This window comes from Rutilus rutilus (genome assembly GCF_951802725.1).
Source record: "Rutilus rutilus genome assembly, chromosome: 21".
NCBI classification, from domain to species: domain Eukaryota; kingdom Metazoa; phylum Chordata; class Actinopteri; order Cypriniformes; family Leuciscidae; genus Rutilus; species Rutilus rutilus.
In genome coordinates, this window is record NC_140226.1 from 13,952,059 (window position 1) to 13,978,721 (window position 26,663).

The window sequence follows — 26,663 nt, forward strand, 5'->3', positions numbered from 1 at the left end:
TGTTTTCTTGAGCTGATATGGGGCTCGAGAAAACACAGCCCCTCACAGGTTTGCGCCGTGGATTCCCGCGAGTCAGACGCGGATACTGTGTTTGTTTTAGGCTCGCGCAGTCTTCACTCGGACGCGCGCTTCAATCCGTTGTGGAGACTCTCTTTTCGTTCCAGTGAAATTACAAAACAAAATACACACACACACATGTCTCTGCCTGATATACAACCACTGATAAACAATCTGATTTGACAAAAAAAAAAAACAACTATGAGTGCAGATTCGAACTCAGAACCTCTGACACGCTAGGCAAATGTTCTACCACTAGACCACTTGAGTTCACGTATTTACTCACGTGAAAACTCGGTGTTTACTCGGCGTGATCAATTCGCTCTTGAACATGCTGCCGTTCGTCTGAGTTACAATCTTCCTCTGAGGAAAAGCCAAGGTGAGTTATTCCTCGCTGTCCAGGATCATCTGAAGACCGTCTTTACCGGAGAAACGCGCCATCCTCTCTAAACGCGATGAACTATCAGTGAATCTGATCTGATGAAACTTCGTGTTTTCAAGGCATTGATCGGGGGGCGGGTGCGAAGCATAGATCACCTAAACTATTTACCATGTCAATAGCGCCGGGGGCGGGGCGGCCTCAGTTCATTATAGAGATAATTAGGCAGAAGGAAAAAACGGTACCTCTCCTTGCTTTCAAACGGATTACATGAGTTGAAAACATTTGTTTTTTTTATTAATTACTTCATTTAAAAGAAGAGATTTCAAGCTTCATAAAGACATATATCACGTGCCTGTGTGAGAAGTATTCGCTGAGTTATGATTCATTTTCGGACGCGTTTCAGAATGGACTACACGGACAGAGAGAAGGCAGAACTCGCTCCGTGATTATTTTTCTTAATTTGGCGAAAAGCACAACACTTTGTTTTTATTGTGAGTATACAGAAAAATAATACACATTTAACAGAATCGATTGATGTATGAAACTCCTATGGAAAATCAAAGTCAACACAGTATTTATGAGTTTCTTTTACACTGATAAAAAAAAAGCGAGCTGGTATCGCCGGCGATACCGCCGACCTCAGGGGGTTAATCCACACAGATTATAAAATCAAATCAATCATTTTAAAACTTTCTCCAAGACGCAATTTCACAAACCGCGTGAGTGTTCAGCGGTGCTGCCTCTTCTCTCTCTCTGTCTCTCAAAATGGGTTGGACCAGGCAAGCGTCAAAACTACACTCTCGTGTTTAGGAGTCGGGACATGACTGATGTCACTTGCACAATCAGGCCAGCATTGCATCGTAACTAAAGTTGATCATTTTCACTTATTTTTAAGTCTTATCAGTTTAAACATTCAAGCTGAGAGAGTTAATGGCTTCGGGAAGGGAGGATGTGCGCATGTCATTCAGAACACAAGACAAAAAACAGAGCATGGCAAAATAATCGTTTTTACTCGATGGTACTATTTTGGTGAACGTTGGGAGCCAAAATCGAAATTCAATTAATTGCACAGCCCTACCCAGGGTTAACTATTTCAAGTGTGAAAAGCCCTAGAGGTTTTTTTTTTTTAAATATAGACTTTGTTCTACTGCAAAAAACACAAATCGCTAACATGTTGGCACATTTAACTACAGAAAGTAAATAGTTTAGATAAATTCCAACTATGTATTTTAAATCAATTTACAGGCCTAAAACAAATGTCTTAAATCTTAACTTACCGCGAGGAAAATCATTTTCCAGATCTGGCTGTTCTGATGGCACAGACGTGGTAGGGGCTGCTATCGGCTCCTCTCGTTCTGACGATGCCACCACCTGTGGCTTCACGTTGGTTCCAGGATCCTCAGCATCAGCCCAGCTGAAGGGTGTCGATCTGGCCTCTGACTCTAGATCGCCACTGTAAGTGCTGCCCTGGTCTGTGCAAGGCAATAATCCCAATACAATCAAATACTGAAGTACTTTGGTTTGGATAAGCAAACAGGTCCAAAATAGTAACAAAACGTTTATGCACCAAGTAACGCAGGCTTGTCTTTTCCTTTCTCCACCTCATCATCTTCCACTGAGCTCTGGGCAGGCAGGCTACATTTAGTGTCTTTCTTTTCAGCAGTGTCTTGATATCCGGGGATGACCATAGGAACAGGCACCTGAATGGTAACCGCATGATTATAAAAGAGCTCTAAACTATAGCACAGAATAAATGATTAGAAAATAAAGATGACATACCGGTAGAGGTAGCCCCAGTGGAAAAGGTGTGTACTGGGTGTATAGATGCATTGGCACTGGGATGTAGACAGGCATCGGAATGGGCACCGGCACAGGCACATACCTCACAGTCTCTCCATTTTCATCAATCACTGTGGATGGAGAAAGTGTAAATACAATATTTCATTTCAACATATTTTGCAATGATTATGAGTACGGCATAACAACTTCTAGCAGGGGTTATGGTGAAAGTGAGGAAGGCAAACCTTTTTCCGACATATTTGAAGGGACTGGAGGTACTGGAGGCTCTGGCTCACACTGGACGCCTTGCTCTTCAGTAATAGGTCTGCACATGAGAGCTTTGTTCTTCAACATTCTTCGATATGGAATAGCAGCCACTGAAGCATCGGTTTGAGTGCTGGCCTATTGGAAAAAACAAACAAAAAAACATTACATATAAGGTTTAAAAAAATAAATAAATCACATAAAAAAAAAACAAAAAAAAAACAAGATGCACGTTTTGGAAAGAGCTAATGAAATAAAATAAAACCAAAATTTTAGTAGCCAATATCAATACCAGTGAAATTTCACAATTCTCAAATCTAATTTTAATAGCAAACCTGAATCAAAAACTACTACATTAAAATTGTATTTTATTTATTGTTTTATTTGTATTATAATATTAAAGAAAAGTGTTCACATTACCGGTAGTTACTTAAACTTTAACATGAGTCTCCTTTGATACTTGTTTACATACACTACCGTTCAAAGTTTGGGGGTGGGTAAGATTTTATAATGTTTCTGAAAGAAGTCTCTTATGCTCACCAAGGCTGCATTAATTTGATCAAAAATACAGTAAAAACAGCAACATTTTAATAAGAATAATAAAATAAAAAACATTTCTTATTATCATCAATGTGGAAAAAAAGTTGTGCTGCTTAATATTTTTGTGGAAACCATGATACACTTTTTATTCTTGGATGCAGTTCAAAATTACATATTTGAAATGGAAATATTTTGTAACATTTTAAATGTCTTTTATTGTCATCCTTGCTGAATAAAAGTATTAATTTCTTTTAAAAAGCAATCTTACCCCAAACGTTTGAACAGTAGTATTTAATACAACACTTTGTCACACGATGTATGTGTGCATCACTACTTACTTCCCCAATGTTTTTTGAACTGGCATTTGAGGTAGGTAGTGCTCCTACAAAGAAAATTAATTACATTAAAACGAATGGAATTAAACAGCAAAATCTTTTAATTCAAAATCGTAAAACATGGCAAATGAATACCTGTGAGAGCAGTATTTCCAGGTAATGTGGAGGCCAGAGACACCACACCACCAATAACAGGCATGTCCTTCGACAAAGATAACGGAGCTTGGACTGTAGTGGTATTAGACACAGTACCTTCAATGATAAAGAAACAAGAGTGAGTCCTTATAATAAAACCAGTTTTGAAAATTACATTTCACAGCAGAAACTAAAGGTTTTTATAAATAGGTTTCACTTAAAATAAGAGTTAATGTCATTTGGTAGCCCTACTACTACATAGTTTTACATATAGAACTACATGGTGACGTACCGTTGCTTGCTGGATGATGAGGGGAAATATACTTTGAAAAGAACTGCAGCAAACAGGACAGGTTACAGAAGTGCCTTGTTGTTCCATCCCAGACGAGGCTTTCCTTCAGTGAGCCCTGATTCTTACAGCAGTGACACTTGGCCATCTGACACAACAAATTCATGCAGGAATGATGCAAACAGAAGTAACAATTAAAAAACGCTGGCAATATGAAGAATTCAACAAGTGTATCTTAAAAACAAAAAGCAAAAATTGTTGCTCAATTCGCAATGTAATTTTAACCCCAACTACAAACAGGTGATTGTGAGGCTCTTTAAAAAAATAAAGGACAACTACAGCTAAAAGAAGAAAATAAAAAAATAATAAATGGCATCTCTAACCTCATAAAAGAGCACGGTGTAGAGGGACATGCACTCTTCTGTGCAAAACTCCTCCAGTTTGCCCCCAAAGAAGTTCTGAATGGTTTTATGGGTCATGTTTTGACAGTAGGCACAAACCCTGCATTGACCTCCATGTCGTTTGGCAAGGTCATGCTTAAAAAGCAGTTTACAACCTAGAAAAAGAAGACCGAAAGAATGAAAGACAAGTAAACACATGTGGAAAAAGTTTGGCATAAAAACCAACCTTTAATTAGAAAAGTTGTTTTTCTTCGCGTTTTTTCATTGTAATTGTTTATTTTATGCAAGTAAATGAAACTTTTCTTAAGATCAAACACCTGCTTTTAGGCATGTTCCTAACCACAGGAACTGGGAATGATTTTAGGGTAACACTTTAGTTCAGGGTCCAATTCTCACTATTAACTAGTTGCTCATTAGCATGCATATTACTAGGATATTGGCTGTTTATTAGTACTTATAAAGCACATATTAATGCCTTATTCTGCACGACCACATTCTACATCCCAACATCCTACCCAAAACCTAAACTTAACTACCTTACTAACTATTAATAAGCAGTAATTAGGAGTTTATTGAGGCAAAAAGTCCTAGTTAATAGTTAGTTAACAGTGAGAAACGGACCCTAAACTAAAGTGTGACCGATTTTAGCTATAGGAACACCTTTTGGGGGGGGGGGGGGGGGGGGGGGGGGGGGGACTAAATTAACTCCTACTTCAGAGTAGGGTTTTACATATTTCAATTTTACATATACTTACTCCATGAATATGGAAAACAGAGATAGATGGACAGACGCTGAAGTCCAGGCACTTCTTAACCTTTGCATTACAGAGTTGTTGCCGTTGTTGAATGCCACGCTTAAAGGGATAGTTCACCCAAAAATGAAAGTGAAAATGAAAATTCCTAACACTACCTGGTGCGAAAGCCCCTAATGTTAACCTGAATGGCATGGGCCCAATAATAAGCATCACCATGGCTGAATAAGACGACTGCCATTCCATTTTTTGTTTTCATTTGAGAACCACTGATATAATCAAAGTCAAGTAAAGAGATTGGACAAACCTTCACAACAGAAAGATCTAGGCTGCTTTTCGTATGTGATGATGTCTTTGACTACTTTCTCTAGTTTGCAGTACTCGCACACAGCTTTCACGTTGCTTTCCCTCTTATATGTGTCGCAACACGCTCGAGAACAGAACAACCCTGCGTGACCCTAAGAGAAGAAAAAAGAGGGTGCTTTTGAAGAACAACAAAAGAATAATTTCACCTTTCCAATACTGTCTGAAGCTTATTATAGAAGTGTTTTATAAAAGTAACATCACACTTGCAATTGCACTGTTGTTCTGAACATCAATACGTCTGTGATTGAGCCACAGTAATATCACTTTTGCTCATGTGACCACTTTTGAAAGACATACCTTAAACTGGAAAACCTCAGGCTTTGAACTAAACTGATTCTGGCACTGCTTGCACGCGAGTCGTATTGTGTCAGAGGATGAGGGAAGCTTGTTTGGCCATTGCTGCTGGGCGTCTTGTGAATTTACCACACCAGGAGCCGGCACATAAGTTGGAACTGGATTTTGATTTGAGGGTGGTACAAAAGGTGGCGGAGGGTTGTGGCTTGGGCCAGGCACATTGGATGACGTTTGGATGGGCTGGAGATGGTCGTTGTTGGGCCGAGGTGGTGCAGCGCTCTGAGGCTGAGGTCCATGAGAGTTTCCATTCATCTGGTTATGAGGAACAGATGCATTCAGTTTCTCCTAAAGAGAGAGAAAAAAAGAAAAATTACATTAAATGTTACAAAAGATCTCTTTCAAATAGATGCTGTTTATGTCAACTTTTAAGCTATTGTCAACATTGAACATAGTAAGAAATGCTTTTTGAGCTCCAAATCAGCATATTAGAATGATTTCTAAAGGATTGTGTGACACTGAAGACTGGAGTAATAATGCTGAACATGCCATCACAGGAATAAATTTCATTTTAAAATGTTAAAAAAGAAAACAATTATTTTAGCCCTTTAACTGCCCCACTAAGAAAAAGGCATTTGAAAAAAATGTTGTTTGCATTTCTTATGTCGCTAGTAACCACAATCAATGTTTTTAGTTTTTTTTTTAACACATCCCATCATTTTTTAAATATCAGCCTCTACCAAATGATTGATATGGCACTTAAGGGTATAAGTACCGGAATTAATTCACATACTATGAAAATCAGAAAATATAAAACTATAATACTAATTTATTAAAAAACATAATCAAAATAAAATATTTTGTATATTGAATCTTCTTTATTTATTGAAGTATGCCATTAAATATTTCAGATTTTAATTTTAACACAGGAAATTATTTATTTTCTTGTTTTTTTAAAAAAATTAACTTAAATAAATAACACAAATAACTAAAAGTAACAAAACCAAAGACATTACATTCTTTCTGCGTTCAAAAACTAAAAAGAGAAGCAGCAAAAGATAGTAATATAATGGCATTCAGGGGTGGGTAGACTATCCAAAAACAGTACTCAAGAAAAAGTACAAGTACTTATAGAAATATTTACTCACAGTAAAAGTAATAATCTTAATAGTTACTTGAGTAAGAGTAAAAAGTATCCAATGAAAAAACTACTCAAGTAGCTAGTTTAAACTGGTTAAACTGTGTGGCCCCGTTTACACGATGGGAAAACGCAGATATTTCCCTGCGTTTTGGCCTGTCATTTACACGAAAACGCCGTTTTTATCCCAGAAAACGATCATTTCTAAAAACTCCGGCCAAAGTGGAGATTTCTGAAAACGCCGGTTATGTGTTGCCGTGTCAACTGGGAGAACCGGGTTTTAGGTTCTCAAACGTCACATTATGCGCCAGAAAATGCTTACGTCATGTGAGCGCCCTATGTTTAGAGTTTGTTTGGCTACCATTTGATCATGGATGCTGTTAAGGTGGTACTCATTTTTACTTTTGTGCAAACGCTTTTGGCCTGTTTGCATTTGCTTCGCTGTCTGTCCAACAGAAACGAACCTCGCACCATGTCTGTTGTTTTGAAAGGAACTGGAAGTCGCTCGTGCTATTCGTTGTCGATTTTGAGGATTCTGATTGGCTTGCATGGCTTTATCCTTCTCCCTACACTGCCGCCCATAGGTTTGGCATAGTTATGATGTTGCTCGACGGCGTATTTATGCGGGTTGTGTGCACGGTTATTTTTGAAAACGGAGGGGGAGAAATATTCGTTTCTCTAAATACGAGAATTCTCTATGTGTAAATGTGGCCTAAGGCAGGCAAAGGCATTCGTTTTCAAGACGATTTCGCACACCACTGCACAATACACACAAATTACCGTGGGATGGCGGGTGTTCATTTCATAAACTGTGAACAATGGCTTATTTAATGTATAAATTAAGGGTATATGTCCAAAAATCAAATGTATCGTCCTATGGAATCATTCATTCACAGACAGCATACGAAGATGTTCAACTAATAAAGATCTTCATCACTGGCAAACAGCCACTTCATCCAATGCTCCTGATGTTCTAAAACCTTCTTGTTACGACTCCGAGTGTGAAACCGCTTCAGACAATTCAGTGCGTGCAGGAACTGAACAAATCATTCAAACTGATTTGCGAAACAATTTAGACAGATCTGCCAACTTGTTTGATGAAGTCTTTGACAGAATCGACTCAACAGAATCGACTCAAAAGAGTGATTCATTTGTGAATTGAGCATCGCTCATGACTCAGATACAGCGAGCTTGAAATAAACTACACATTTAACATGTAGCCTATTGCATTCAAATAAAGTAACGAGAGGAACGTCGCCCAACGTAACGAAGTAAAAGTAAAATTTTTTCATTAGAAATGTACTCGAATTAAAGTAAAAGTACCCACATTAAATCTACTCTTAAAAAAAAAAAAAAAAAAAACTCAAGTAAATGTAACGAAGTAAGCGTACTTCGTTACTACCCACCTCTGATGGCATTTTAGGCTTTTATGGTTCAAGAAACACGCAGTCAAATGTGGTAGTGCAACAGAATTTTTAATTTTTTTGATAAATTAACATTTCTTTGTAAACCAGCAATGCTGTGTACTGTAAGCCAACATTAGAAACAATCCTTCAAACAATATAAAACACGAGATTGTAAAACATTTTAGCAGCATCTCTCGTGCGAGTGCTTCCTCAACATGAGAACCACCCGTTATTTCTGGTGGTATGCTGCAAAGCATTCTTGGTTTGCGTTCAAGCACAGGAAAACATTGCATTTTTGACATTTCCATCTTGACACACCCTTCGGACAGTAGTTGCACCGTCCCCGCTTGTCACAGTGTAGTGGCCAATGTCCCAAGCTGTCATATCGCACATCTGGTTGCGGTTTTGGGAGTGAGGGTCTTGGGGTGTAGTGTTTCTTTGGTGGTGGTTCAGAGCTGGGTGATGGTCGACCAACTTTGGATGCAGGCTTGTTGACCTTGTTCAAACTATGGGCAACCGCCAGGCGGAACCGTTTGAGAGGCATTGCTTTCTCATTTAGTAGGCCACAGTCCCTCTTGTAGACAAGCCAGGAGTTTGCAATGGACAGATCAAGTATGTATCCAAAGAGGGGAATGTACCATCTCTTTGCCTTGACTGGGGTCTTGTACAAGTGTACCAGCATGTCAGAAAGATCAATCCCACCCATATGCTCATTGTAAGCAGGGATGAGTGATGGACACGGGACAGTGATCTTTTCCTTGGACTCTTTGCTCCACCGTTTGACAGCTGAAAGAGGCATGATCCCACAGGCATTGCTCAAAAGGTTGACACATTTGTTGTCAAACCATTTTACTGCAATCACCCCTTCAGCAGACCTGTAGTCATATGACCCACGTCCTCTCTTAATCAGCTCTTTATCTGTCATCAAAGGAGCTCCACCCGTGCGGTTTGCTCGGACAGTGCATATGCACTTGACACCCAAGGAGGTTTGTAGGGTCTGGACCAAATTAAAACTTGCAAAAAAGTTGTCAAAGAAGACAACAGAAAGACGTGGCTGTTGTATAGTTTTGCATAGTGTTGTCACCACTTTGGCTCCTAGAGGTAGCATCTGCTCCTCCTCACTGAGGGCGACATTGAAGAATGTGGACGCCCCTTGATACATCAGCAGGTCGTGGATGATACCAGATGAACTGGCTCTGCAGAAGACTTTAAAACCCCACTTGTCTCGTTTATTGCTAATATATTGGCGGAGAGTGCCAGCTCTTGTGCCTTTATATCCAATCATGACCTCATCCACACTGTGCTTGTAATACCCCTTTTCCACCAACAAGAACCGGGTGCTGGTTCAGAGCCAGAGCCAGAGCTGGTTCAGAGTTGGTTCGACTGACGAGCTTACTAAGAACCGGTTTGCCTTTCCACCGGCTAGAGAGCCACAACAGAGCCAGATCTTACGTCACTGTATACGTCTCATGTTGCCCAGCAACCGCTAGTGCGGTAGCGCCAAACACAAACACGCCAGGCTTGTTCGAGATGCATCGGCTTCTCGCAGATCGATCGCCGCATGACATCAAAGCACTGCGATAGCGATCTAAAAGCACAAGGAGTCGTATGCTCTCCAAACACTCCCGCAGCTCCGATCGGTCCTCGCCGCTCCGATGCATCTCGAACAAGCCATCAACAATAACGGACGTTGCAATACTATGGACGCTCATGGGTTTGCAAAAATACATCGGAATCCAACGCGTTCGTGCAGCTCGCCGTAACTTACATAGACGGATATTATAATCGAGCTGCTATTAGCTGAGCTCGACTAGCTGCTATTTAAAAATGGCGGTCACAAGTTTCTATTCGTCTTGTTGGTCACGGTAACCCCGCCCCCAGCCCCTGACGCAAGCGGTTCTTTCTTGGCTCCGTTCTAGACCCTGCAATGATTTGGTGCTACTTAAGAACCAGTTTTACTGGTTCGGAGCTGGTGTTTTGGCGGTGGAAAAACAAAGAACCGATTTGAAACTAGGCTCTGGCTCCGAACCAGCACCAGCTCTGCCTTGGTGGAAAAGGGGTATAAGTGGATGGTATCAGGAGACACTGCTTGCGAAGCATGTCAAAGAGTGGACGGATTTTGTAAAATCGATCTGGATTCTCACTGAACTGCTGATTGTCATTGAAATGAATATAACGGAGTAACAGCTGGAATCTCTTCCTTCGCATGATATCAGCTATCACACTGAAGCGTGACTCATGGTGCCAGTAATCCTCCAGCGATGGAAATTTGAAAACACCCATAAAGAGTAGCATGGAAAGAAAATCTTCAATCTCTTCTGGGCTGGTCTTTATTGGATCCCCCAGCTCCTGGGCAGAATACAGGTTGGTATGATGAGCAACATGATGAATCATCTCATCAGTGAAGAGCATTTTGAAGTATTGGAAGGGTGACTGTACAACCACAGGGGGTTCAAATCTTGATTCTGTGACCTGGAATTCCTCAATGTCTTCATGCTTCCAAATTTTTCTTCTGGCATTGTGTGGGCCTGAGGGGGAACTTGAGCCAGGGTTCTCCTCTGGCTCCTTCAAGGAAACTGTTTTTAGAGTGTTTTGTCCTTTTCTTCTATTCTTACATGGAAGCTTTGTAGAGGATGTGCTTGTTAAGGGAGCATCATCTTCATCCAGGGACTCAAAAGAACTGTCACCAGCTAGCTCTTCTCGGACGGGGTGATAATCCGGATCCTCTATTTTGACATCATCATCACTGATATCAGCATCAGAGTTTTCAGGGTTTTCTGGTACAAGGGCCTGAAGAATGCGCGTTCTCGTACCATAAAAACTGTTGACATCCATCTAGTAATTGTAAAAAACAACAACAACAACAAACAAATAAATAACAATCTCTTACAATTTTTGTAATGTTAGTACACCAGCATTCGTCATTTAAGAAGTAATTGCCTCTGATAATTATGATTTCCACACATTCATTCTATGAATTAATTATATTTACTTAAAAAAATATTCAAAAGTGGCAAAAAAATACATAAGAAATTATCTCAGTATATTCATGAAGAAATAACAATAGCTGTGTCATATTCATGGCTATGAATGATCAGAAGTTTATATTTCTCAGCAGATAGTCCATTCTGACTGCAGAAATGGATGATCTCAAAACATTAGCTTAGCTTTTCTACTTTTACCATAAACTGCCAAATCAACCGTTTGGTTGAGCACGTTTTTGAAAAATTATTGAAAACATATTGAAGTTTTTTTCATGGCATCTAGTAACAATTTTGTAAAGTTACGGCTTTTACAGTGTAATATGTCAAAAAAAATATGCTTACCTTGCAAGATTTCACCAAGAACAGTTCACATAGCAGGAGTGATTTGCTTGTTTCTAAAATCCATGTTAGAAGAAGTGTTGTGACAAGTGCTGTTGATTGACACTGACATCTAGTGGATTTTTTTTTGCATAGCATACCTCAACCAGATGGTAGACATGGATCAATCAGCTTGAGTTAAGTTAGGTACTCCTCTCAATAAAATAAAGTGACTCAAAATGTGCTCAACCATTTGTTCGAGCAGGCAGATAATATTTTACAAAATTACTGTTCTTACTGTATTTTTGATCAAATAAATGGACCCTTGGTGAGCATAAGAGACTTCATCGATTCTAAACGACCCCAAACTACTGAAAGCTAGTGTACACTCACCTAAAGGATTGTTAGGAACACCATACTAATACTGTGTTTGACCCCCTTTCGCCTTAAGAACTGCCTTAATTCTACGTGGCATTGATTCAACAAGGTGCTGAAAGCATTCTTTAGAAATGTTGGCCCATATTGATAGGATAGCATCTTGCAGTTGATGGAGATTTGTGGGATGCACATCCAGGGCACGAAGCTCCCGTTCCACCACATCCCAAAGATGCTCTATTGGGTTGAGATCTGGTGACTGTGGGGGCCATTTTAGTACAGGGAACTCATTGTCATGTTCAAGAAACCAATTTGAAATGATTCGAGCTTTGTGACATGGTGCATTATCCTGCTGGAAGTAGCCATCAGAGGATGGGTACATGGTGGTCATAAAGGGATGGACATGGTCAGAAACAATGCTCAGGTAGGCCGTGGCATTTAAACGATGCCCAATTGGCACTAAGGGGCCTAAAGTGTGCCAAGAAAACATCCCCCACACCATTACACCACCACCACCTGCACAGTGGTAACAAGGCATGATGGATCCATGTTCTCATTCTGTTTACGCCAAATTCTGACTCTACCATCTGAATGTCTCAACAGAAATCGAGACTCATCAGACCAGGCAACATTTTTCCAGTCTTCAACTGTCCAATTTTGGTGAGCTCGTGCAAATTGTAGCCTCTTTTTCCTATTTGTAGTGGAGATGAGTGGTACCCGGTGGGGTCTTCTGCTGTTGTAGCCCATCCACCTCAAGGTTGTGCGTGTTGTGGCTTCACAAATGCTTTGCTGCATACCTCGGTTGTAACGAGTGGTTATTTCAGTCAAAGTTGCTCTTCTATCAGCTTGAATCAGTCGGCCCATTCTCCTCTGACCTCTAGCATCAACAAGGCATTTTCGCCCACAGGACTGCCGCATACTGGATGTTTTTCCCTTTTCACACCATTCTTTGTAAACCCTAGAAATGGTTGTGCGTGAAAATCCCAGTAACTGAGCAGATTGTGAAATACTCAGACCGGCCCGTCTGGCACCAACAACCATGCCACGCTCAAAATTGCTTAAATCACCTTTCTTTCCCATTCTGACATTCAGTTTGGAATTCAGGAGATTGTCTTGACCAGGACCACACCCCTAAATGCATTGAAGCAACTGCCATGTGATTGGTTGATTAGATAATTGCATTAATGTGAAATTGAACAGGTGTTCCTAATAAACCTTTAGGTGAGTGTATATTATATAAAATACAATATTAGTCTAAGTCACAAAAACAAGACAGGAAATAAGCTAAATCCTAAACTAGATTATTAAATGAAATATTGTCCATTACATTACATAAACTAGTTACAAAAAAAACCACAACAAAAAAAACACGGTAAATAGAGAAAGAATGCAACACCTGGAATTTGCCGACACAGTCTAATGAGCAGAAGTTCCTGATGGACCCATCAGAAATGGCAAGGTGATACTGAGGAACAGCTAACTTCTTGCAAGTTGTGCATGGGAAAGAGGTGCCTAAGAGAAAAGCAAGATGGATCAGCACAAGAAAAAGAAAAAAGAAAAAAAAAAACCTCTTTAGATGAATCTCATAAAACAAAAACAAAATATTCTAAAAGGAAATATTTTACTTTTACTAAACAAAAGCCTGTTTTTGAGATATTGAAGATTTTTTAAATCATTTTATTTGATAAATGAATTTAGAAATAAGTTACGATAAATAATTAATTTCAAAACTATATACATTTCAAAACTAATTTCAAAACTATATTTTGCTTTTACTAAAAAAAGCATCCTCGTAAACCTGCACTGGTTGCCAATTGCCGCTCGCATCAAATTCAAGGCACTGATGTTTGCCTACAGAACAACCACTGAAATATCAATGGTCTTAAAAATAGGCTTTAATGTCTTTATGAAAAATATGTTTTTCTTCTTTTTTTTGTGTTGAAATGTGATGTGGACACACAAATGTGAATATTTGTCATGGTGCTCTATTACAACACAATATTTACCTGTCAAACTGGGAGACGCTTGACTCAGGGCCACACATCTCTGAGAGCAGAAGAATTCCGTGACACCCTGTATGTTTGTCCCCTCCATCATTTGTTCAATATTTTTGATTTCTTGGCAGTAGGGACAGTGTAGCCGCTTGCCACTCTTCTGCAACACAGTGAGAAAGACAACAGCTTTAACCCCACTGAAAGGCCATGCCTGACTAACACAGCTTGAGCAGAGAACAGAGTGTTCAGTCGTTTAATGTCCGGGTACCTGTTTGTAATTGCTGATGCATTCGGTGCAGCAGAACTTTTTAATACTATCCTCTATCTGAACCAGGTGATAGTTTCCTGAGGCTGTACAGTTGCCACAGTTCTCACAGTAGCTCATGTAGAGGTTTCTGGAGGATCTGAAGCGTGCAAAGCATTCATCGCTGCACAGCTTGTGTATGGCACCCAGATGAGTCACTTCATGCTGAATCTGTAATGCAAAAAAACAACAATAAAAAAAACAGATAATGGCTCCAACAGCATTTAACTGCATGGATTCCGATTTGCACTGATGTTCTATGACATTGTGGACTAAAGGAACGTGATTTCACCAAGTACAACATGTTCCTGGATCAACATCTTTGTTAATCCTGAAGCAACATTCCAATCAACCAATCAGATTTGAGGAGAAATTTATAGTTGATGTCGAGTTTAGGAGCTTCTACACCACCGTTATTCACCTATTATTTCCCTCTGATTTTATAAACAGGTTATGGTTAGGTTTAAGGTGTTAGGATTATGTTTTTGGACAGAAATGTTGTTCCAGGATCATGTCTTGGCAAAATTACGGCAACAGCACACCATAAGCGTTACGTTTTTAAGACTGAATGTCAGGCTGAGGACAATTATAAAAGGTTTATTTTACTTTATATGGTTTAATTACACTTCCCTGGTGAGTTTATTTTTCAAATAAACAAACTATGTATATTTATGATTGTTAAGATGGTAAATATAAAATGGTAAAACAAGACTCTTGACTTCTCCAAATGTTAAGAAATTGTGCAAGTGTCTCATTTGCTCATTATGCAAGATAACAGAGAAAACAAGCCTTTCAAGATAATTGCACCCTTGGGCCGAGTAGGAATTTTTTGGACTGTTTGTGAACATAACATCTTGTACTGTTTATTTGGGAAACTGAATGTAAGTTTAGGCTTACAACATACATTGCATTGTACTGTACATACAAATAATCTACTTTATAATGTGCATTAATCAAAACAACTCAGCCCATAAGGGAGTAACAAATTTGTATATGCAAAAACCACAACAACGAAATTGCAGCGTTTGTATAATTTGAGCCTTACCTCTTTGACCAACTTACACACGCTGCAGTGTGTAAATAGATCCACAGGTGCATCTTCATACCTGTCTTTATAAATACTCAGACAAGCTTGGCTGCAAAATTCCTTTAGTGTGTTCATGGCGCCAACGGGGATGGTTATTAAGTCCTTTAGATTGACAATGACCCTTTGGAACAATAAAGTAGTTTAATAAAATGATCAATTCCACATACCATTTGTATAAATAGCATAAAAAACTTTGCATAATTAATTTAATTTGCATGATCAAATTAAATATTTGAATCATTATCAGTTATAAAATAGTTTTCCACACTTAAAAAGTAGGGATGCACCGATATGAAAATCTTGCCCGATACCGATAACTCTTTATATTTGAAAGCCGATAAAATCTAAATCCTTTTTTTTTTTTACATTTCTGAGAGCCTGATTACCAAAACAAAAGTCTCACCATTAAAAGCCATGTCCCAAGCACACGATTGTAATGATCTCATTATAATTTTATGTAGTCTATTTGACAGCACATGTGGCACTTAACTGTATTTTCCTTGTGATTCCAATCCTATTTCAAGCCATTCAAAACCATCACGACAAACAGAAGTGTCTCAGCTGAAGGAAATGATCAATTTATCAGCTTTAATATATCGGCCACATTTTCTTATCTTGCCAATAACGATAACATTAAAAATGAACATATCGACCGATACCGATATGGTGAAAAGTAAAGGAAAAGTTCACTCTGTCATTATTTATTCACCCTTATGTTATTCCAAATGCCTTAATAACATAAGTAATTTCACTTTTCCATACAACAAAATGAGCTCCAAAAATAACAGCATAACAGCCAATATATTTTTGTTGTACGGCAAAGAGTAAAGGTTTTCTGGTGAACTTCCTTTGAGTTCAATGAAAGAAAGCCACAGGTTTTTAGGAAAACTATCCATTTAACACACTTTTTCAGTTATTTGTAAACACAATAAACTGACAAAAGATGGAAAACAATTATATAGTACACAACCTAAAGTACTCACTTAAGGCAGAGGTGGCAGGTTTTCTTAGGAGCGATAATGGGGGTAAACTGAACCGATGGTAAACTGAAACTAGTTAGACAAACAGTGGAGCAAAACAACTGGTTGGAGCCTTTTCGCTGGAACGCCGTTTGCCCCTTCTGGAGGACTTTAGAACAGCCCGAGCAGCAGATCCTCACTGTGGGCGGAGGAGCGTGGACCTGGGGCGGCTGGGGCTGCAGGTGGGTTTGCGGCATCATCGGCGGCTGCATTCGGGCGTGGGGCTGGATTTGAGGATGCATCTGGGTCTTGGGCTGTAGTCGGAGCTGAAGCTGAGTTTGGGATTGGGGAGGCAGAAGTATAGTGGTCCCTCTGAGTGAAGCAGTGTTCTGGGACATTACTGAGAATGAAGATGGCTGGGAGTGTGCCACAGAAGCTGCATGAAAACAAACCCATAAGAAAAAACACAAATGAGCTAAAAGATGTTGACCATTCTAGTTCTTATGGCATGAAAAGGCCACATTCTACACTGTTTTAGCATATTTTCCCTGCTGTACACTTATAACGTCATTTGCCTAAAACTTAAGTCGAAGCTTCTTGCACCAAAAAGAGGTTTTATGTAAACAGTTGTGCTGCGTAATATTTCAGGAACCATTTTAGATTTATTAGGATTCTTTGATGACTAGAAAGTTCAAACGAACCACATTTACACTTTAAAATAAGGTTTCATTGGTTAACACTCGTTAATGCATTAAGTTAACTAACTATGAGCAATATATTATTTATTAATGTTAGTTAATAAAAATGTTAATGTCCATGTTAGTTCACAGTGCATTAACTAATGTTAACAAATACAACTTTTGATCTTAATTTATAAGTAAATGTTGAGATTAACAATAATTAAGAGTAGTAAATGCTGTAGAAATATTGTTAATTGTTAGTTCATGTTAACTAATGCAGTCAACTAATGTTAACAGATGAAAACACTGTAAAGTGTTACCATCTTTTGTAATATTATAAATGTCTTTACAATTTAGATCAATTTAATGTATCCTTGCTAAATAAAAGTATTCATATTTTTGGATGTTTTTTTTTTTTACTGTCTTAAAAGTTGTTTTTATTAATCATTAATCTATTTCCATTTTTGGCTGTTTGGTGAAGTTATGGTTTCTCTGAATGGACAAAAAAGCCATTTCGAAACAAATACATAAATATTAAGATCTATATCACCTTGTGTCAAAAATTGCTGGTATAATTTTAGCAACACCATGCAGCCTTCATGTAAGGTAGTAACATTAAAGCCGATGACAAACAGTGACGTCCTGCACGGACAAAGAGAAATCTTTGTGCTCTCACCCGAAACTGCATCACTGCTGCTTCCACTGACAGAGAAAACAGAGCTAATCCTCAGTTCATCAGATGCAGAGGAGGCCTGAAATGAGTCGAAAGCCATTTAATACACGAGACAGGTTTTTACAACAGATTGAACAGCACCGCTGAACAGAACAAGACCAAATCTTACCTCATTCTCATTATTTTCAGAACCCTCGAGCTCCTGTTTAATACGGCTCATGTCAGACTGGGGCATTAATGCTTTATCATAGTCTTCATCAATTGGCTCATCCTTAATTCTTATTACAGGTGAGTAATTGGTTTCTCTATCTGTGGATTCCGAAGGAATCTCCGGCTGTAACTGGGAATGAAAGGCACTATTATCAAACTACACAGGCCCATTTAAAAAAACAATCCTTCACCTTAAACCACATGCATTCAGCGGCCACTTCATTAGGCGCACATGCGCACCTACTTGTTAATCAAATATCCAATCACCTTGCCGAATCATGCCATGAAGAATTTAGGATGTTTTGGGAGCAAAAGTGGGTCCCATAAAGTATTATATAACTAAAAAAGTGGCCCCAGAGCACATGTTTCTATTAACACCCAATATCTGTCACTGTTTTTCACCCAAACTTACGTTGGCATCACTTCGCGATGACTCAATCCTAAGCTCAGACTGTACGTCTTGGATATCTGACACAGGAAAACAAAAGTAGCATTTTTACATATATGCAGCTCCATAAAGCTCATGATAAAACCAGTGTACTTATACCAGAGTAAATTATTCTGGGAGAGGCAGCAGAATTACTGAAGTACATTGTATAAAGCATAATTTCATTATCTTTTACCTATAATGGTATCTGATGAGGGGGTGACAGGGGTGCCTTCAGAAACCTTCGCTCTCTCCACATCCATTTCTGAGGTTCCATTGGTAGAGGAGCTATTCTCTTCTGTAGTCAGAGAGGAGCCCAATTAGTCCAGAATAGTTCAACTAGCCTACATTCTGATTTATAATTCACCCACATTAAAGAACTAGTTCACTTGACAACTAAATGATGATTTACTGCATAAATATATTAAAAACAATTTTCAAACTCACCTGCTTCAGCACCACTAGTTGGCAGTCCATCTTGACTTTCATTTTTATCATTGCTGTTCCCATCAATCTGAGAGAAAGCCTTCTGAGCGAAGCTACTGTCTATTTCCCAATCATCTTCATCTGTTCCAAAGACTGGCAGTCCATCAAGCTCATCCTCCACTGGCAGACCACTGCTGCTCTCACCCTGATCAGCAGAAGCTTTAATCTCAAGCTCTAAAGGAGATAGAAGAGACAAATAAGGTTTAATATATCAGCATGAGAGACGAAACTAACAAAAAATGACCAATTGCAACAACAAATGAAGTTAAAAGTAAAGCTATGGTAAAATTGAGGTGTCTGGTTTCGTACCTGATGACTGGTCCATCTGGCCCAGATCCGCTGGCAGAGTGCTGATTTGCTGGAGTTCAAAAGACAGAAAGAGTGAAACTTTTAGTTTTGGTATCGACATATATAAAATGAAGACAGAAAAGGGCAGTTGACATACAACATGAACTTTTTTCATTGTGACTGCAGCATGAAATTGAGATTCTCATGCAGAAAAACGCAGACTCTTTAATTCTCTTTCAAGTCAAATTTCTTTACAAAACATTCCATATAGAATAGTAACACTGGCATAATAAAGAGAGGGAAAAAAGGGGTGTCAAGTTTAAAAATCAACAGCAATAATAAAATAATGAAAATTAATTTAATGAATGAAAACAAAAGCAAAATGAAAGTTAATTCAGAAGTTGATTAAGGGTAAATAGGAAATAAATAGAATTTAAAAAAACACGTTTGTACAGAATTAAACGTTAAGAACATTAAAACGTGAACAAACAGTTTTTGGTTGTTTTATACATTTAACTGTAAAATGCAACACCTGCATTTATGTTAAACTTCCATGTATTTCAATAAAGGCATCTAAATGTGCACAAATAAATAGCGAAACAAAATTAGAGCTGGCAACAAACATGTAAAAAGTGAGTTTGCGAGTTTGGATGAGCGATAGACAGAATCTCCAGCTACCCATTTCCAACATTTAAGCACATTAATTCACATACTATTCATTTAACTGTTCCATTCCATCCCTCAATTAAATGAATGCTTTTCCGTCTTTCTTTTTTCCTCTGGCTAAGAAATTATAGCTTTGTCATCTTCAACGCTTTCCCCCATTTACCTCATAAATTCTGATTAAATTTATGTCCATTTATGTGAGATTTGAGCTGACCCACTGTGGCACTGCAAAAGTACACCGCTGTTTAAAAGTTTGGGGTAGGTAAGATTTTTAAAAAAAAAAGTGTTTTTGAAAGATTCAAAGAGTAAAATATTATCACCTGAAAGTAAAATATCAGGTGCCAAATGGTGCCACAATATTCACAAACTTTGACATCTTTATTTTAATAAAGGGTGAAACTTACCCTACTCTGTTATTGAAAGATCCCCAACAAATCACCAGTTAAAAAATAGATTTTTGACCACAGGAAAATGTCCACAAAATACTTCAAATTACAATTTTGGCAATGTTTACACCTGGTATTAACACTTGGTCAATTGGACCACAAGTGGACGACGCTAAATAACACAGATATAAATGGGGTCTAAAACGTTTTGAGCTTGTCTTCTTTCAACCACTTCCAGAGGCAGTCGAAAACGCATTAGACCAGATTGCTTTCATACTAGTCAATATTTAGCATAGCAAAGCAGCTGTGTTCAAAATCACCCCCTATACCCTTATTCACAATTCCTTACATTACACCACTAATATAGTCCACTGGAAGTAGTGGATGAAAACAAGTGAGTGAATTCGGACACTGACTGTGCAGGAAGGGCTGCAGCTTTTGCATAGTTTGTGCTTGCGGTTTAATAATCTTTTGAAACTTAGAAAACTGACCGATCCAGTAGTAATGAATTGATACCTGTATGATATTACGCTGTAGCCACATTGGACCAGTGGTTTGGAAAACGGATGGATGGATGGATGGATGATTCAGCTACGGAGACCATCTTCTGGCGAGACCCTGTGATGTGACCGTCACAGTGCATTATGGGTATTCTCTAGCCATTGAGAGTACATTGGTTGTACACTCGTTATTGCGGTGCATTGTGGGATTGAATGAGTGCACTCGATAACGTCCACTATGGTTTCGGACACCACTACAAATGGCTGTCCCCTAAAATAGTGGCCTTTTTAAGGATATAGGGGGTGATTTCAGACACAGCCTAAGACTATTTTTTAAAAATCCCTATGGGAAAAATGAATCAAAAATCCGGAACCAAGAAGGCCGCTGAAAAAGAGCGTTGAACACTTTTTTCATTTTCAATAATCCATTACACTCAGATGTGAGACATTTCGGAAGAAAAATCTGTCGCTATTACCATTTGATTAGTATTTTTAAACCTTTTATCCATATGATATAGACATGAACATGCACTGCGTAGTAGGAAGGACCTTTTTGACACTGATATCGATGTTTTCTCGATATTTAATTCTAAATACTTTAGCAAATAAATAGTGATTAATTGTATTTATACATACGGTAGCTAATCTGTATAGAAGGAGAGGCAAAAAAAAGTTTGGGTGGCAAAATTCTTTAATGAGAGGGCCCAGAGCTAAACCAACCAACTACGTATTTCCGGTTCCCTGGCTGAAAATGCGCGTGACGTCATAGAGTGCTGAAGGCGCAGGTCTGCATCTAGAACACATACACACCTGAAAATAAACGATAATGAACCTTACCGGTGCATATTCACATGTATTTCAATACACGTGTCACCAGCATTGCACTGGAACCCGAGCCACACAAGCTAACGACTTTTGAGAAATTCATTGAGAGATGCCTGCTGCTGCAGACCCCCTGCATGCACTGCATTTTTCGCCATGTTAATAATGCAACGCAATATATTTAATAACAGCGATCTCATGTGCACACAAGCGCTTATTAATGGTTTACTATCAAATCTGAGCTTAAAACTATTGATCATCAGCATCGGACTCGCAGACCTGCGTTATGCATTCGCATGCGTGCTAGCACGCTACATATGAGAGGGAACAGAGAGGAAATGATGCTTGAAATTGAAAGAGTTGTGAGCGTTTAATTAAATACTTACGAAGAGATAAAGATCAGCGGTCAAACGGGGGCTTTCATGCGTTCTCTTGATGTTTTAAACGTCTTCACTGTAGTATTGTACGTACAAAGCCTTTCGCCAAAGCAACAACGCGATTCGAGCTCCTGCTGCTTCCCAACAAGCTCAATGTGTTCTGCTGCACCCTGGTGTCCGGGAGGGGAAATGCAGGCCCAGAAGCACATAAACTCTTCCAAATGCGAATAATTTATTCATGTGCAATAATAGCAATCATTTAACAATTCCATTTATAATATTAAATGTATTATTATAAAGGAACTAAGTGTTTTATTTTGTTATAAAGCTGCCATACATTAAGCAATGAAGCAAGTGCACATGGATGTTTGTGTGTGATCCACAGGATGAGGAAAGGTCTCATGTCCATGAAGTTTGCACCAAGCTCCCTGATCATTGCTAAGTTTTGGGAGGGTCCATCACACGTCAAGAAGACAACCCTAACTCCGACTGCATGAAGCCTAACCAGGCTCTTTCGGATGATGCTTGCTCTCTCTGGCCCTATCATGCTATTGATAAGAAAGTAAGCAATGGGAATCTTCCAAGACTCATTGATTGCAACAACCATGAAGACCAGTGCTCGTGTTGCCACACCATTTTCTGTCTCACCATCACTGATGTCGACATAGCCATGAATTTGGTCCCTGGCAAACTCAGTTTGATTATGAATGTACATTTCATCCATCATCAATGAGCAAGCTGTGTCTTTTCCGACTTTCTTCTGCTCGGCAAAATGACATTTTAAAGCTGTGAATGAAGCAACAGTAAATCCAGGTTCTGCAGAGATGCTACTGTACCATTTTCATATGGTCTGAGGATGAGGGAAAGCCAAGAGAAACTTCTCTCTCACATAGTCATAGGGCTTTTGAGAATATTAGTGCAGTGTATTGCGAACTTGCGAATTGCTTCAAGTTTTCGGAAGACTTTTTCTTCTTTTGGATTCTCTGAAAGATTTCTCGGGGGAACATCATCCAGAATTTTAAGAAGAGAGGCACATTCAGTTGAAATTATAAGTTTCTTCTGAAGCACTTTGATTAGACCTTTCAATGAAGAAACTCTTGCCTTTGTTCTCCTTGTCTGTTGCCTTTTCAACCTCAGCTTTTGGCGAGCTACACATAACTTGTCCTTTATAAGCTTTCCTTTTAAGTGTTTTCAGAATGATTCTGAAACGTTGTACCAGTGATCACTCAGAGAGCTTCTAGGCATAGTGTAAGAGTGACCTGATGCTGAGTGTGCTAGTTTTCCACTCCGATTTGTGTGTTGAACGCTGCTACCCAAACCAACATCCTCACACACATTCACTGTCAGAGCAATGTCATCATGCATGACGACTTGAGCAACAAAGGCCTGTTCAGATGTGTCTTCCATCATGACATTGCTCTGATTGGCAGCTAGGCTGTTGGCACTACTCCCATTGTCTACATATGCAACATCCTCATTACTATTTACAGCAGAAATAGGGATGCCACTTACTACCTCATTAATATTTACCGAGCGTCTTCTTTTTGGCTTTTGTTCTTCCCCCTTGGAGTAAGAGAAGATGGTAGGCACAGCAGTGTCCTTCAGGCATGTCCTTCCCTAATAAAAATGACAAGAAACATAAAAAATATGACATTATTGCAGTTAATGGCTGTTATTAATAACAGAGATGAACTGTATGTGTTTATGTTTCATTAATCGGTCTATCACTAGTACAGATTACACATTAAAATTAGTATTGCTATTAAAAGAATATGTAACTTTTCTCGATAACTGTCACTTCGAATCATGCTGTGTTCTGCGGTCTCACTTGGAGAATAATTTTTCCAACATGAATTTCAATTCACAGAGAGAATTTTTTAGCAATTCTCACTCTGTGATAGGTTATTTGCATTAAATGCACTGAAATGTAAAGGTTGGCAAAAAGTGGTCATGTTGCTTGATTGCTAAAATCTAAACTTCACTAGTGTGTCACTAATTTCACCTGATCAAATACTTGTAATGTGATGTAATGTAAATGTATGTATGATGGTCAATACTTCGCCAATTCCAACCAATAAGTTGCTTGACTTTTTGTAATGTATGAAACAAGGTCTCTGTACCCTGGAGTCAGTGGTGAAGTGATGACTCTCGAAGTGTTCACTGCACAGACGAGAGTCCTTGCTAGGGGTCCAATTCTGTCGTTTAATTTTGAGCACCCACTGGTCCAGCCTAGAATAGTCTGAATCACCTAGAGGAAAACTTTACAAAGAACAAATCCTTCACAGGCTACTTTACATGCAAACAATACAACTTGAATTACTACAGTGTCAAAAATGTCATAATAAATATATTTTATCTGAAAGTGTGGTGGACACCACAGTCCTCATTCTGTTCTATTCACTGTCTATTCTTGAGTAACGTTACTTAGGCATATTTCCTACACATATTTTTGAGGACATGTCAACAATTAAAACAAATACTTCCAATAGTGTGTTAGTAAATGTTACGCTATTTATGAAATGCAGGCGTAACATTAGGCTAAATATGCCAACGTTTCAGACTGTTTTATTCAGTCTATGGTTTCAGCCTACATCTAATCAGTCTGTCGGATTCTGGAGTGTTGTAAAGTTTTAAATAAATTAATAAATACAGTTTATAATTTATTATTAGAATTTCACTCACCGGAAAAAATGGACCCTAGACTTCTTGGACGATCTGTTAGTACAATTAATCGCAGAGCAAGCCATATTATTTGAAAATGTTTGAAATAATCCCGAGAAAAGTACAAACGGCAGAGATGCCAACTGCCAAGTGCTGAAGTGACGTGACGTCTAACAGACTTCAGCGGCAATCCACCTGTCACTCAAGTGGGCCGCCTTATTTATCCAGAACTTTAAGGCTTAATATAATTTAAACGGATGAGTTATAAAAAAATTCAGCCTCCTCACAGTTGTCATGAAGGGCAAAATTAGCTATATCGACCAAAACCACTTTTTGTACCAGGCTGTAAACATATTCTTTTCTGCTGTAAAGTTGGGCATTTTAACATGGGTGGTCTATGGGATGGACTTTCGGAGCCTGCCTCTAGCGGCCAGTCGATGAATTGCAGTTTAAGTCACTTCCGTGTTGGATTCAAGAGAGACCGGAAGGTTGACGCTTGATCAGGATAGAATAAACGATCCCTGCGTCTCAATATCCATACTTTTCATCCTAAGTATGTGAGATTCAAATAAGTGTGTCCCAAAGCATTTGTTGATAAGAGTATGCCAGAAGTCCCCGGATGCTCTACTATATCCGGTGGATTTTCGGAGTGTGGATCCGTGCTCACTGGCTGTATTCCACTCCGATTGTTTATGCCCTTAACTTCCCTCCGTCTCGTTCACTCGGATGTGCGTCATTGCTTACGTTGCACGAGTGCCCACTACTGGCGGAACTCGTAAATAAGGTTTAAATGGAACGCACTACACTTGGAATTCACTATTGAGCTGATTTATTATTTAAACCCCTTTTTACCTATCAATTTGTTTTATGCACCGTTCTATGTGTATATAAGTTGTTGGAGAAAATATATAAAATCCTATAGGTAGGCTATATGAGCTGTTGGAAAAAAAATTAAATTACATGAATGAAAAAAAAAATCAATGGTATAAACTTTGACTGTGAACATAAGGTAGCTACAAGTATTATGCAATTAAATCTCAAAATAATTAATATATTACACACTATGCTGCCGAGCTCCACACATGACATGCAAGAAAAAAGAAGTAAATTGTGTGCACGATTTATCTGTGGGATTATGGGATATAGAGCTGCTTGAAGTGTACATCGGATTAGACTCGCTCCCTCTGTCAAAATCAAGGGGACGAGGGTATGTCCATATAATTCCCTCACCCACTTCACGAAGTGAAACACACTTCAAAATGGCGACAGGGATTCCCTGAGGGGAAGTGCATTTCCCGAATTCGTGTCTAAAATTGTCATGCCCTTCACTTGCTAACTATCTTCCGTCTCGTTCACTCAGATGTACGTACGTTGCACGAGTGCCCACTACTGGCGGAAACTGCAATGGGCTGAATTGGAACGTCCTAAGCCCTTGATCACTTAGAATCAGCTATGGAGTTGATTTATTATTTAAAAAAAATTCCCCCTTTAAGAATTTGTTTAATGCAGCATCCAAATGTATATAGGTGTGTTTGGGTTGTTTTGAATTAAAAAGATTATAATTAATATATCACAGAGTTGTTTGTTGTGGTGGTGATTAGACGAGATCTGTAGTGACATCACAATCGTACTGCATTGTGGGACATATAGGTGCCTGAAGTGTACATAGGGCCTATGAAGTAGGGTCTATCCATATAAACTTCCCTCGTCCATTCATGAAGTGGAATGCACTTCAAAATGGCGGCAGGGATTCCCCCGAGGGGAAATGCTTAGGGAAGTTCGCAAGTGCGTGTCTAAAAGTGGACTGGAACGCAGCCTATAACAGCTAATGGCTCGTTTCCACTGTGCGGTGCGGTACGGTACGGTACAGAACGGTATGGTATGGTACGGTACGGTAAACCCTGATCCGGCTTCCGTTTCCACCGCCAACAGTACCCTTACTTGATAGGCGTGGTGTAGCCTCTGCCGGAAAGAAGCGATCGACGTCATTTTGGCACGAAGAAGAAAGCGACATAGTAAACAAAAATGGATGACATACAGCAGATCGTGCTCTTGCTTCTCGACATGTGGCTGTTTGTCACAAGAAGACAAGCGCCTACATTAGGCGTTTCTCAATACCAAGTACCCACAACCCATTGTGCTTTGAAGGAGGATCCAGTTCAGAACTACAAACACAAGTTAAAAAAAAATTCAGAATACTACAAAACATGGTGGATGTGCGTGACTTACGGTTAAGGTTTAGATAACGGGGTTTGAGTGACAAGTAATCAACATTTAAGCTGTTAAAAAAATATTTATGTAATATCATCCATGCATTTCTCTCAGATACAA

The 26,663-nt window shown here is 39.0% G+C and overlaps 1 protein-coding gene across 3 annotated transcripts in view; it reads right to left on the minus strand.

Annotated features, from left to right (window-relative positions):
- The window catches only part of LOC311281022 (zinc finger MYM-type protein 4), a 39,317-nt gene extending 14,250 nt beyond the window's left edge, over nucleotides 1-25,067 (minus strand). The window contains exons 1-24 of one of the 3 annotated variants that reach the window (XM_084393649.1): nucleotides 24,354-25,067; nucleotides 23,792-23,930; nucleotides 23,187-23,288; nucleotides 18,942-18,990; nucleotides 18,594-18,806; nucleotides 18,343-18,444; nucleotides 18,132-18,187; nucleotides 17,679-17,849; nucleotides 17,513-17,588; nucleotides 16,181-16,592; nucleotides 15,156-15,318; nucleotides 14,075-14,281; nucleotides 13,819-13,966; nucleotides 13,209-13,324; nucleotides 5,598-5,939; nucleotides 5,242-5,392; nucleotides 4,165-4,337; nucleotides 3,785-3,929; nucleotides 3,493-3,609; nucleotides 3,361-3,404; nucleotides 2,464-2,620; nucleotides 2,219-2,349; nucleotides 2,007-2,139; nucleotides 1,717-1,911 (exon numbers count right to left, since the gene is read on the minus strand). In XM_084393649.1, the coding sequence (XP_084249775.1) occupies nucleotides 1,717-1,911; nucleotides 2,007-2,139; nucleotides 2,219-2,349; nucleotides 2,464-2,620; nucleotides 3,361-3,404; nucleotides 3,493-3,609; nucleotides 3,785-3,929; nucleotides 4,165-4,337; nucleotides 5,242-5,392; nucleotides 5,598-5,939; nucleotides 13,209-13,324; nucleotides 13,819-13,966; nucleotides 14,075-14,281; nucleotides 15,156-15,318; nucleotides 16,181-16,592; nucleotides 17,513-17,588; nucleotides 17,679-17,849; nucleotides 18,132-18,187; nucleotides 18,343-18,444; nucleotides 18,594-18,806; nucleotides 18,942-18,990; nucleotides 23,187-23,288; nucleotides 23,792-23,930; nucleotides 24,354-24,418 (3,607 nt within the window). In that variant the 5' untranslated portion in view covers nucleotides 24,419-25,067. Of the gene's footprint in view, nucleotides 1-1,716; nucleotides 1,912-2,006; nucleotides 2,140-2,218; nucleotides 2,350-2,463; nucleotides 2,621-3,360; nucleotides 3,405-3,492; nucleotides 3,610-3,784; nucleotides 3,930-4,164; nucleotides 4,338-5,241; nucleotides 5,393-5,597; nucleotides 5,940-13,208; nucleotides 13,325-13,818; nucleotides 13,967-14,074; nucleotides 14,282-15,155; nucleotides 15,319-16,180; nucleotides 16,593-17,512; nucleotides 17,589-17,678; nucleotides 17,850-18,131; nucleotides 18,188-18,342; nucleotides 18,445-18,593; nucleotides 18,807-18,941; nucleotides 18,991-21,680; nucleotides 21,852-23,186; nucleotides 23,289-23,791; nucleotides 23,931-24,353 lie in introns of those variants that run through there. The other 2 variants (XM_084393650.1, XM_084393651.1) reach the window with 2 other exon arrangements.
- Between the last annotated feature and the right edge of the window lie 1,596 nt (nucleotides 25,068-26,663).